Below are 13,669 nucleotides of genomic sequence, written 5' to 3'. Positions count from 1 at the left end.
CCTTTTCTGCAGGAGGATGGTCCAGATGCAGGTGTTGTGGCAGCTGTGGAGCCTGTGGACAGTGAAGACGAGGAAGCAGAAGAATAGGACATCGGCAACAGGAACTCTGTGATCCTGCAATACTTCCAGTGAGACACAGGTAAGAAGACAAACCTGCCTACTAAATGTACTTTAATAGTACTACCTCTCTACTGTCTGCCCTTTTCACCCAGTGTATGGTCACTGAGTTTTCACTTTCTCTTACGATTTCACAGATGTGGGTCCCACTGTGTGACATCTGCTTTGTTTCCTCATGGACTAGAGCTGTGTGACATAGGTATGTTGACATTACAATTGAAAGAGCATTTTGTCACTGTAATTGCTAATACACTAATTCGAAATCACAGACAGACTCCAGATTTTTTGTGTGCTTAAAGGGTGTTTATTTAAGTGCTCAATATTGGAGGGAGTTGTTAAATGGTGAGGGGTGATGGTGGAGGAATGTCCATGGCAGAGTCCAAGCTATTAGTCTCACAGGTGCATTGTCCAAAGGGGCATAGGAAGTGGAGCTGGGGCAGTTTGAGGATGGACAGGGTGACAAGGTGGGACAAAAGGATGACAATCAGGGTGGTCTCATTTCTTGGTGGGGGTCTTGGCATCGTTCTCTGTCTTTGTCCTGGATCTCAGGGACCGTTTGCGGGGTGGTTCGCCATCTGCAGGGGGTGGGGTGCTGGTGTGGTGGTCCTGTGGCGGTGCCTCCTGTCCACTAGCGCCGGCAGAGGTGGTGGGCAGTTTATCGTCCAGGCTAGTGTCAGGGGCCCCTTGTTGTGCCACAGTGTCCCTCCTGGTGCTTGAGGACTTCCTTCAGCACCCCTATGATGGTGCCCAGGGTGGAATTGATGGATCTGAGTTTCTCCCTGAAGCCCAAATACTGTTCCTCCTGCAGCTGCTGGGTCTCCTGAAACTTGGCCAGAACCGTTGCCATAGTCTCCTGGGAATGATGGTAGGCTCCCATGATGTTGGAGAGGGCCTCGTGGAGAGTGGGTTCCCTGAGCCTGTCCTCCCCCTGTCGCACAGCAGCCCTCCCAGTTCCCCTGTTTCCATGGGCCTCTGTCCCCTGAACAGTGTGCCCACTGCCACTGCCCCCAGGTCCCTGTTGTTGGGGTGGTGGGTTAGCCTGGGTTCCCTGTAGTGGTGGACACACTGCTGATTGACGTGTCCAGGGGACAGAGGTATGGGCCCGCTGGGTGGGTGCTGTGCTGGTGTTTCCAGAGGGGGGAAGCTCTGTGGTGGCCTGTGACTGTGTCAGGGGAACCGACTGTCCTGAGGTCCCAGATGGGCCGGGCTGGTCGTCTAGATCCAGTTGGACAGAGCTGCTGTCATCACTGTGGGCCTCTTCTGTTGGTGGTGTGGACATGTCTGGACCCTCCTGTCCGGTGACGTTGGGTAGGGGTCCTGCAGGGGTGTAAAAGCATGATTATTGCATCTGTGTGTGCCATGGTGTGCAATGGGTGGGTGACACTGTACACCAGTGCTTGCATTCCTGTGTGGGGGCTTGTGTGATGATGGTTTAGGGGGGTGTATGGGTATGTGCAGTGGCCATGCTTTGGTGATGGGTGTCCATGCTTTGTTGTTTCATGCAGGGCTTGGTGTTGGGATGTGTGGTTTGTGATATTGGAACATTTGTGAGGAGTTGGAGTGATGGGGGTGAGGGCGAGGGTGGGGGTATGTGATGGCATGCAGGTAGGATGGGGAAAGTAATAGTAAAGATTTTACTTACCAGAGTCCATTCCTCCAGCTACTCCTACGAGGCCCTCAGGATGCAGAATAGCCAAGACTTGCTCCTCCCATGTTGTTAGTTGTGGGGGAGGAGGTGGGGCTCCGCCGCCAGTCCTCTGAACCGCAAGGTGGTGTCTTGAGACCACGGAACGCACCTTCCCCAGTAGGTCGTTCCACCTCTTCCTGATGTCATCCCTATTTCTTGGGTGCTGTCCCACTGCGTTGACCCTGTCCACTATTCTTCGCCATAGCTCCATCTTCCTAGCAATGGAGGTGTGCTGCACCTGTGATACGAATAGCTGTGCCTCTACCTGGATGATTTCCTCCACCATGACCCTGAGCTCCTCCTCAGAGAACATGGGGTGTCTTTGCCGTGCCATGGGGTGGTGTGGGTGATGTGTGGGGTGGTGTGTGTTGTGATGTTTGGGGTGATATTTAGTGGTGTGTTGTGTGAGGTGCGTGGATGTTATGTGGGTGATGGTGTTGAGTGACTGTGGATGTTTGTTTGTATATTGTGGTGTCTCTCTCTGGCCTTCTTTCGGAATTCTTGGCAGTAGGGGTTTGTGGGTGATGTGGGTGATGTGGGTGTGTGTTTTATATTGTATTGGGTGTGTGGGAGTGGTGTGTGTATGTGTATCAGGTGTGTGTATTTCGATTTGTCCAATGTGGATGGGTTTTGTAAATGCGTGTGAATTTTTAGCGCAGCGGTGTGTACCGCCAATGGAATACTGCGGTTGAAAGACCGCCGCATGGATTAGTGGGCCGTGATAGTGTGGGCGTATTCCTGTTGGCGTGACGGTGGAGGTTTTGTTTTCGCCAGTTTATCACTGACTTTTGGTGTGGCGGACTTGTGTGGGTGTCTCAATTTTGGCAGATTCCGGCCTTTGGGTCATAATGACCGTGGCGGAATGCCACAGTGGTGTGTTGGCGGTCTTCTGCATGGCGGTTAGCGGCTTTTACCGCCACTGTTGTAATGACCTCCTATATTTTCATTTGTGATGAATTAACACCTTTTGAATTAAATATCATCTTAACAATTTGTCAATATATTTTCTGAAAAACTATATTTTTTAAACACAGCACATTTACATTTTAAGAGGTACATCAGGTTGATCCTCGAAAACCAGGCTCACATTCTGATAAAGTGCTCACATTTCTACTAGCCAGGAATCACATTCCCAGGCATCCCAGTTCTATCCTAGGGTGCCCTACGTATATCAGGGATGGCTACTATAAGCCAATCCTTGCCATGTTACTATGTATATGCCCAGCAAAAGCCAGGGGTGCCCCCATTCAAACTGAGGTGGTAAGGTGTGCAAAATAACAAATGGACTGTGACTGAGCACAGAGTAATCATCAGTAGCTATTGTGATTGTGAGAAAACAGGGCTGATTGCAGAGGCCCCATAACTTTTTGCCCCCATTTTCCTCTTTTTGCTGGTGTTTTCCTGACTTTGATGGTGCCCTGGGTACTGCTAACCAGTCCCAGGGCCTGTGCTCTGTGTAAAATGGATATGCAAATTAGGCTAATTATAATTGGCTAAGTTAACCTACCTATAAGTCCCTAGTATATGGTAGGGCATGTAGGTTTAGGGACCACAGCATAGGTGGTCCACACCTAGGTGCACTGCTGAGGTGCCCAGTGTCATTTTAAAAGCAAGCCTGCCTTGCTGGCTGCTTTTAAATTAAAGTTATATGCAAATTCGACTTTGGAATTAAAGGTACTTCCAAAGTCTTAAACTACCTTATTGTTACATATAAGTCACCCCTAAGGTGTGCCCTATGTGCCCCTAGGGCTGGGTGCCATGTAACTATAAGCAGGGACTTTATAAAAATAGATTTATAAGCCCTGGTGAGGTAAAAACAGCCAAATTCGTTTTTCCCTCATTGAAGTAAATGGCCTTCATAGGCTAGAATGGGCAGACTTTATTTTAAATTTTAAAGTCTCCTTAAATGTTACATACCAAGAATTTGGTATCAAATTAATTGTTGTAATAAATCCCACAACTTCCAGTTGTTGGATTTAATATAACTTGTTCAGGTAAAAAGTTTAGACTTTACCTAAAAAGTTGCCAATTTCAGCTCTGCATTGTTTTTGCTGCTGTGCTCTGATTGGCCAGCCTGCAGCAGCTTCTGCCAGGCTGCCTTGATGAGGTGTGAAGTGGCCAGGCTTCACACAAAGGAATGTGCTTGGGGGAGAGAATCTCCCCTCAGCAGATGGTGAGGCAGGAAGGGGGAGGGCTGCCAAACTGGTCTTCAAAGGCAGAGAAGGACATCTGGAGCACCCAGCAACACCCCCACATCCTGCAACCCCAGACAGCTAGGTACCCCCTTGATTAGATTAGGAGAGGGCAGGAGAGGGGTGTGTTTATGATTTTTAGCCACACCAGTGGGTGGGCTCAGCCAGATGTAACCTCCAAAAATCAGATTCAGCCATGTTGGATTTTTAGAGACTGTTGCCTTTTGGGATGGATTTTTGCCACACTTCCCAGGAAGTGGTCATCACAGGGGGACGACCCTGTACCTGATTGGAGAACCAGGGCCCCCCTGCTTTTCACCCAGGAGCAAGAATAAAACTGGCAGACCTGCCCCCACACCTCAGATCCCCTCCAGAATTCAACAAGAAAGGAACTAAAGAAGAAGGACTGCCCTGCTGGACCCCTGGCCTGCACCTGGACCCTGCACTCAGAAGGACTGCACCAGCTGCACACTTGGGCTTCACCACAAGAAGGACTTTGCCTGGCTTCAACTGGTTCAAGGAGGGACTCCCTGTTTGCTACAGGTGAAAAATTGCTAACCAGAGTCCCCTGCACCAACTCCTGAAGAAAGCGACCAGCTGACCACTGTCCAGTGGCCAAAAAGGAGTTTGCGCCAGGTGCATTCTGGGAGTTGAAGTCCGCACCCCCCAAGGACCATCACAGAACTTCTGGACCCTTGGGGTGAGCTGTGGACCCCAAAAGAACCTTAAAAGAACATCTGGGTGAAGCCCCAGAAGTTTGGAAAAGATTTGAGAATTTTTGGAAAAAAGCTCCAGAGAGGGACCGACCCGCCGCGGAAATTCTACCCGGCTTGCCTCAACCGCGACCTGGCCTGACTTCGTGGTTCGTCCCGGTAAAGAAAAACATCCAAAAAAGAGACTAAGTCCGAACGTAAAAAGTTGACCGGGACCTCCCAGCCATCGTATCCGAGAAGGGCTCCATGGACGTCGGATCAAGATCCAGGTTTACCCCGGTCGAAGGATTTTCCTCTCGAAAAAACGACAAAGTCCGAAGGTAAAAGTCTCCACCGAGGAAACCCACATCGTGTATCCGGACAAGGGCTCCAGGAGGTCGGATTCAACTGGCAGGTTCGTCCCGGTGAAGAAAAACTTCAAAATAAAGACTAAGTCAGAAGGTAACTTTTTAACCGAGGCCTCCCGCGACCTGTAGCCGAGCAGGGCTCCATCGCGGTCGGCCTGAAACTTTGACTTTGCCCCGGTCCTGGTGCAACCAGATGACCCGATTGGCGCTTTTTGTTTCTAAGCGCTAGAAAAATAGTAATTCTATAAAAATTCATATCTCCGGTTCCCCTGAACCGATTTTAATCGTTTTTGTGTCATTTTAAAGATAAAAATACAAACTATTTTTTTATAAATTGGTTTTGGATTTTTAAACTGTTTCCTGTGTTTTATTTAATTACTGTTTTGTGATATTTGAATGCTTTACACTTTGTCTCCTAAGTTAAGCCTTGACGCTCGTTGCCAAGCTACCAAGGGTTGAGCTGGGATTAATTTACTGAGACCTAACTGTACCTATGTGGAGGTTAGTGGCTTGTTGCTAGGTGTAGGTACCTACCTGCCCTACCAATAACCCATTTTCCAACAGTGATTAATTCAAGCACTCCATCCATCACTTTTTTCTATACTTCAGTGCAAAACCCTAAATGGTATGCCCAGATGTGGGTTAGGACTGATTGCATATGTCTGGATCCAAACTGAGGTGGCATGGTGTGCATAGTAGCAATGGACTGGGATGCGGCCCGAGTAATCATCAGTGGCTGAGATAATGCAAGCATTCCATCCATCACTTTTTTGTATACGTTAGAAATATATCATGGCAGACAGGATTTCATCAAAGTGAATTGAGTATAAAGCAACAATGAGAAGTTACCCTCTGCTCTAAAAAAGATACAGAGCTCCTCATACCATTGACAATACTATGTGGGTCCATGTGGTAGGGCTCTGGTGGATGGAAGGCAACTGGAACAGATCTTGGGGTTATCTTGCTGAAGTGACTGAGGTCTAAGAGATCATCCTGCAGAACTGATGGTGTATGATAGCAGTGATCAAGGGCATACAGGGCTCCTGGTGGCAGTTATCCAAGACTGGAAGGTGAATATCTTACAGTGGTGGCTTAGCTGCAAGGGGTTGCCACTTTATCATGCTGAAGTGATTTAACGACTATAAGAATATGTGATCATAACGACTCCAGTGCGGCAGGATATTTGAATGCATTAGTACCATACAGCTCAGAGAGATGACCCAGACGCGACAGATGAGCATGTGAAGGAGCATTGTTGTGAGAAGGTTATTTTGCAACTGTGAAATTCTTAAGAGATTGAATAGAAAGTGGACACCACACAGTAACAGTGCACATTGTTGGTGTTCCCTTTTTACTTAAAGAAACTTCAAATGTGTTTCTCTAGGCAAATGAAGAAAATGAAAACCGTGAACAATGATAAGGATGTGCTGGAGAAGAAGTTATTCCACGGCACTGATACCTACCATGTGGATACAATCTGTCATGAAAACTTTGACTGGAGAATGTACGAAGGCCGTACAACAATTTATGGAAAAGGTGCGCAATTTGTGGGAAAAGTGTGGCATACACCTCAAATACGGGGTCTTTGAAATGCCTATTAAACCTGTATGTTAAAATGAACAGAAAATGTGTGAGTAAATATATTACTAAGACAGAGTATAAATATTGCACTTTAAACCAATATCTCCCCTTCTCCTCCGGGAATTCTCTTCAGAGCTATAAGAAATAATGGGATGCAGGGGAGGTGGCCCATGAACTGAAAGAAGATATGTAGGGTACAAACAGTACAAATGTACATCTGATCACACAAGAAAAATATTATTTGCCTAGCCGATGTTCAAAGTTCCAAAAAGTCTATAAATAGTTCAAAGAGGAATATGTTACAAGGTGGGATAGATGAGAATAAGAGAACACAATGATTAACATCAATACATGCATCTGGTATATTCCGAAACTCTACCACAGATCATCTCAAATTCTGCAACATTCAGAAGACCCACCACTTTGCTTCAACTATTAATTTCTCTCCAATACATATATTTCTCTTAGCTTTTTATACATACTTTCTGGTAGCTACTATTGCATCCTGTACCAGCAACACCCTCTTTCTCCTCCCATACCCCATAACACTTATCATTTTGCTTACCCTTTATGCTGTCCCCAGCCCATCATCAACTTTCCAAGATTCACCTTAATACAGATCAAACTCAGCTTGCAAGTCCTAGTTCCCCAATTCACTCCCCATTCTGTTCGGTATCCCATCCTTTAGTCACACACCCACACATCTTTCTCTCACCCCGTGAGAGCCACAACTGAGCCAACCTGTTCTGCCCATCCTTCCACTGTTTCTCCCCTGACACTCCCCCTTTCCATACCCTCCAGATTACAATCCATTCAATTCCCAATGTAGTGTCACCACCTTTCTTTACACTAAAAACCTAGCCTTTCCATTCTGTCCAGTACATTTGTAATCCTCCAGCAGAGTTGCAGATCCTCTCCTCTACGCTCAAGTAACATCTTACTGAACCTGCAGAGCTGTATAACATGTTGGCTTGGCGACCAAACCTAACTCGATATAAGCTCCCCTTTCACTATTGGAGAAAGGGTTCATTCATCGCCCAGCCTCCCCGGCTTCTCTCTCCATTTCTGTTCTGACTACTACACCTTCTGACACCTTTACACTTAGCCCTCACAATACCCTGTAGTCCTCACCCACCAGGCACACCCTTTGTTACATCTTCACCAATGAAAGAGCCATCAGTAAAAGGCATTATCCCATCCTAACCTTATTGCTGAGTCCAACTTGTGTCTTATATTCTACAGTGACAGTTAGCCAGGTAATGGACTCTGCACTTGAGATCATTTTTTTTTAACATCTTTTTATTTGTATTTATTGTACATTACACAACAAAAGTAAATAAAATAACAAATTAGAATGTGCGCAGTATGAGTACATTTGGAGTTGCTCGCTTATGTGTAGTGCCAATGTTACAGTCGATTCATGGCTATTTTGATATTTGCTGGTAGTAAACTTGGAGATAGTTTGAGAAAGAGGAAAGAAAAAAAAAAATAGGAACTAAAGAGGAAAGTTAAGTGTAATAGTGATAGAACACGTGGAAAGGGGGCAGCTGTAGGGAGCCATAAAGAACTGCTTCATTATTGTGGTGGTGTCATTCAGTTATTTTGTTTTTATTTTTTCCCAGCTGATAAGTGTTAGGGGTATGTTTAGTGCTTTTTATAAATTATTTACTGCTTGCTATTACTCCTGTTGTTCGTTGATCTTTTTGAGTGTTTATGTTTTTGTGGTCAGGGGGACGCTCATCCTCCTTGCTTTCAAGTGTTGTGACAAAGGAGTTCCAGGTTGTAAGGCCCTTCACCTTGATCCCTCTATCCTGTAATGACTGCAATGTATATGTCTCTGCTTTTGCCCAGCGCAATAGTTCTGTGTGCCAGAGTGACAACCCTGGAGCATTAGGGGCTTTCCAGTGCATAGCTATTAATCGTCTGTACAATACTAATGCTAAGTCTATACATTTGTGTATTTGCTTTTTGCCTTTAGGTCTTTCTCTTATTCCCAGTAAGCATAGCGCTGGGCTGAGGTCCAATGGAATTTCGAGCCATGCAGTTATTTGAGTTATTATGTTTTTCCAGGCATTCAGGATCGGAGGACAGTCCCAGGTCATGTGAAAGAAGGTGGCTTCATTGGAGCCGCATCTTGGGCATCTCTGGGTTGATTGAGGAAACATTTATGCGAGTCGGTGTGGTGATAGATATGTCTGATGTAGGTAGTTAAACTGTGTGTATTTTAGCCTAGGGTTACGTGATACTGTGTGTGTCGATGTTAAAGCCTGGTTCCACTCATGTTGTGAGAGAGTGTAAGTGAGTGTCTGGTCCCATCTGCTTTTAGCTTGTTCTTGGCCTTGTGTGAATTGTGTGGTCAGGGTTCTATATATTCCTGAGATATTCGGCGGGTTTTGCAGGTTATTTAATAATTAGTGTAGGATTGGGGCTACAGTAGGTTCTTTGTTTCTGCATTTCCATGTAGTGCGTATTAATTGTCGCACCGCACCAAACGTAATGAAATCGCCTCATCTTAAGTTGTGAACGCCATCTAGTGCCTCATATGTGCGTATTTGCCCGTCGTTGAATAAATCGCCCACTGTTTGTATGCCTTTCTTCTGCCAGGTTGATAAATCTAATTTTGCAGTTATTATTTCGATTTTGGGTATATCTAACGGGGGTATCTTGGGAGAGTATTGTGGTGTCTTGTCTCCATGCAGCACATATTTATGCCATATTCGTCGCGCATTATGCAATAGTATATTTTGCGTGCGCCCTGTGTTGTCTCTATTTGACAGGTGGCGTAATATATTAGAGTGTCCTAATTCGCCGTGTATACTCTGTGCCTCTATATTTGCAGGATTGTGTATCCATTTAAGCACCCACTGTAGTTGGGCAGATGCATAGTATAGTTCTAGTCGTGGTACCCCCATCCCGCCTTGTGCAAGTGGGTAGTGTATTTTGTTTTGGGCCACTCTACGACAGCCGTTTCCCCAAATTAGATCTGACAATATGCTGGACAGGGATTTGAAGAAGGAGGCAGGAAGTATTAATGGTAGCACGGAGAAGAAGTATAGTAGGCGTGGTAAGACCACCATCTTTGCAATGGCCACTCTGCCCAGAGGGGACAGTGGGAGCGAGCACCAGAAGGGTAAGGAACCGCGAAGGGCCCTGATCGCACGTCCTAGGTTACCTTCTTTTAGATCCTGGGGGTCGTGGTAAATATTTATGCCCAAGTATTTAAATGTAGTGTAGCACCATTGTAGCTCAGTCGGAGAATGGGCTCCGCGGCATGCGTCTGGGATCGCCCGCATAGGGAATAGACAAGATTTCGACCAGTTGACCTTAAGCCCGGATATGGTACCAAATTGATCTAGCAGCTCAAGCATGCTAGGAAGGGAGGTGGTATAATTACGTAGAAATATTAATGTAGAAATATTAATGCATCATCTGCATATAGAGAGACTATGCGGTGCTGTGGGCCATCCTGAATGCCCCAGTCGGACGCATACGTACGAAGTCGGGCGGCCAGGGGCTCAATGGCGAGAGCAAACAGCAGTGGAGATAATGGGCATCCCTGTTTTGTACCTCTTTCCACTCTAATCCTCTCAGATATAGTTTCGCCTGTTTTAACTCTAGCTGTCAGTTCAGAGTACAATGTTTTAATCCACCCAACGAATGCCTTGCCAAAGCCCATCAGTTCAAGTGTTTTTAGTAGAAAAGGCCAACCCAGTGTGTTGAACGCTTTTTCAATGTCCAGTGATACCGCTACTCGTCCGTTTTCATTTTCAGGGGTGCTTGCCATTAATCGTAGTAAGTTCCTAATATTGACATGTGTGTTGCGGCCGGGTATGAATCCCGATTGGTCGTGGTGCACCAGAGCCGGCAATAGTGGGAGAAGGCGATTTGCTAGTATTTTGCCTAGTATTTTGCAGTCTGTGTTTAATAGTGACAAAGGTCGGTAGGAGCGGACATCCATTGGATCCCGGCCTGGTTTGTGCAACACCACTATTATAGCCTCTCGTTGCGATTCAGGTAGTTGACCTTGTTCTAGGGCTTCGCTCAACATTTCAAAGTATGGCGCTAGTGTTTGCGTTTGGAAGGTGTTATAATATTCTATGGGAAGGCCATCGCCTCCTGGTGCTTTACCATGTGTCAACTGACGTACTGCCTGTTGCACCTCCGCTAAGTCGATTGGTCTATCTAGTTCCTCGGCTTGTATTAGTGTGAGTTGCTTTATTTGTATTCCATTAAGGAACTTACGGAGCTGTTCTTGTGTTGGGGGGGTATGCGCTCTATATAGTGTGCTATAATATTCTCTGAAGGCAGCATTTATTTCAGCTTGGGTATTTACGATTGCTCCCGAGCTTAGTCGTATCGCCCCAATAGGAGCACTATGTCTCTCGCTCTTCAGGAGCCATGCCAGTAGTCTGCCCGGTCTATCGCTCTCTGAGTGCATACGGGCCATATGATATTTATAGTCAAATTGTCTTAGGCGGTGATCTGCTTCCTTCCACTGTGTGCGCGTAGCTGTGAGGCTCGCGTTGTCTATTTCTCCCTCTGCAAATTTACATTCTGCTGTTCTCACATTTTGCTCAAGCATTCGAATTTCGTTTGTCAGTGTTTGTCTTACCCCCTTGGACATTGACATGCATATGCCCCTAACTACCACCTTATGTGCATCCCATTCAGTTGCTCTGGACTTCGTGGTTCCCTTATTAAGTGCAAAATATGTGGCGATTAGGGTGGCTATTTCTTTCCTGAAAGGGGGGTCCAGTAATAGTTGTGGTTGCAAGCCCCACGTTGGAATGCGTGTGCGTGTTCCGCCCCACTTGATTTGTGCTATGAGTGGGCTGTGATCTGAGATCACTCTGGCGGTATATTCTGCTTTGGTGAATTTGTGTATCAGTTCGAGCGAACAAAGTATTACGCCTATGTGGGTGAGTAGGAGGTGGACAGGTGAGTTGTAAGAGTATTCCCTGTCCAATGGGTGGAGATGCCTCCACACATCGATCAATCGGCGCTCGGATAGCCAGGATTGCAGTGTTTGTGAGTTTTTCCTTACTGGGGCAGCCACCAGCGGGGGTGTGATCTGTCCATATCTACTTGTGGCACGCAGTTCATGTCACCACCCTATATGTTGGGTATGTTTAAGGTATTTGATAGGTGAGATATGGTGGTTTGTAGAAATTCGTTCTGTTTAAAGTTAGGAACGTATAACCCAGTAATCGCTAATGGCGCTTCGTCCAATGTGCCGATCAGCTGAATATACCTGCCTTCTCTATCTGTTGTATTATGTTTTATAGTGTATGGTACCCCGGGGGCTATCCAGATCACAACCCCCCTTGCAAAAGATGATGTGCCTGCTGTGTATAGCTGTCCCGCCCAGCCTTTTTCTAATGATTTAGCATCTGCTGGAGTGATGTGTGATTCCTGTAATATAACAATGTGTATATGATGGCGTTTTAAGTGTGCCCGAACCCTGTTGCGCTTAACTGTACCGGACATGCCTTTTACATTCCATGTTATTATGTTATATGTTGTGTCCTTATCTATCATTTTACGTTGTGTTGGCTATCGCCCTGAGGGTCCGCCTCCGGGGATAATGTTGGCACCTTGTAGCGCCCAGCATGATATCATCGCAACGCTTTAACCCCCCGTCCGTTTGCCGTCCCGCATGTATAGGATAATGATGGCCCGAGAAGTTGGTGAAAGCACCTACTAAGAAAGGTACAATAGAGAAAAATGATAGAAACCAATAAAAAGGATATACTGGGCGAGGCCCAACTTTAAGTGTTTTGGCAGAACCGGTGCCTAAATCATGTCCGATGGGATACTGTTCCATTCAGGTACCGTGTAGGTAGTGGGGGGCGCGTGTAGATAACGGCCAGGTTCTCGCCCCTGGCCCATATTAGTGCTGATTGTTCCCTGCGCCAGCATATGTGTTTCCTTGTAGTTGGGTGTTGTTATTTCAGGTTCAGCGCTGCCGCGCCTGGCCAGCATGCCACCAGTGTAGTTTTGAGGTGAGCTTTCCCTCGTGTTGTGTCCATTGACGTTTTAAGGTAGGTATCGCAAATTTCGACCTTACCAGGAAGTGGTTCTCATATTTCGTCGGCCGCACGTGGGGTAAGGCTGGGACCTCTCGCCAGCGGAGAGAGCGAGGGGTCGTTACCACTGTGTTGCGAGCTGCTGTCGATATACTCTGCTTCATTGTTAGTGCTCAGTTGCGAACGTGCTAGTGTACTGATCCCTTTTAAGGCTTGTGCTTGATCATCTGCCATTTGTGTTTTGGTTGGTCTCACCAAGTTGTTTTTCTTTTTTTTCCCTCTCTGGGGGTATGGGGTTATCCATTCTTCCTTTGTCTTGTCTTCATTTGTTGGAATGACTAGGCCTTTCGCGTGTGCCCAGGTCCAAGCGTGTTCCGGCGTTGGAAATATGAGCGTTTTTTCATCTGAAATTATCCGGAGGCGAGCTGGGAACATGAGTGAATAAGTGATTTTATTCTCTCTTAAGACTTGCTTGACCTTGAAGAACGAAGCCCTTTTGTTTTGAACTTCAGTCGTATAGTCCGGGTAGGCAGTGATGATGCAGTTCTCCATGTTGGCTGTACCAGAGGTTCTGAAATGCTGTAAGACAAGGTCTCTGTCTCTACAATTTAGAAATTTCGCTATCAAAGGACGGGGTGGGGCGCCCGGGCGAGGAGGTCTACCTGGGATTCTGTGAGCTCTTTCTATGATTGGAACTTTTGTAGAGTCTTGTATTTTTAATGTGTCTTTAAGCCAGTTTTCCAGGAATACTTCAGCCTGTGGCGTTTCTGCTCTTTCCGGGATTCCCAAGAATCTGATGTTATTGCGTCTGGACTGGCCCTCCGCCTCCTCAGTTCTTCGTTGTAGCTGTGTGATTTCCATTTCTAGTTGCTGTATTTTATTTTTCATAACAGTCACCTCTGGTTGGACGTTTTCTAATGCTGTTTCTGCGTCTGCAACCCTATCTGTAAGTTTGTGGTGATCTGCTCGAAGAATGGCGATTTCCGAAATTGCAAAGTCAATTTTG

At 46.3% G+C, this 13,669-nt stretch overlaps 1 protein-coding gene across 1 annotated transcript in view; it reads left to right on the top strand.

Moving 5' to 3' along the window:
• LOC138287530 (protein mono-ADP-ribosyltransferase PARP12-like) overlaps positions 1-13,669 on the top strand; it is a 267,415-nt gene that overhangs the window by 190,033 nt on the left and 63,713 nt on the right. Inside the window, exon 11 of the mRNA XM_069228004.1 lies at positions 6,441-6,592. Within this exon, the coding sequence (XP_069084105.1) occupies positions 6,441-6,592 (152 nt within the window). The remainder of the gene's footprint in view (positions 1-6,440; positions 6,593-13,669) is intronic.

The sequence above is a fragment of the Pleurodeles waltl genome, chromosome 4_1, assembly GCF_031143425.1.
Source record: "Pleurodeles waltl isolate 20211129_DDA chromosome 4_1, aPleWal1.hap1.20221129, whole genome shotgun sequence".
Lineage (NCBI taxonomy): Eukaryota > Metazoa > Chordata > Amphibia > Caudata > Salamandridae > Pleurodeles > Pleurodeles waltl.
This window is presented reverse-complemented; position numbering and strand designations above follow the sequence as displayed.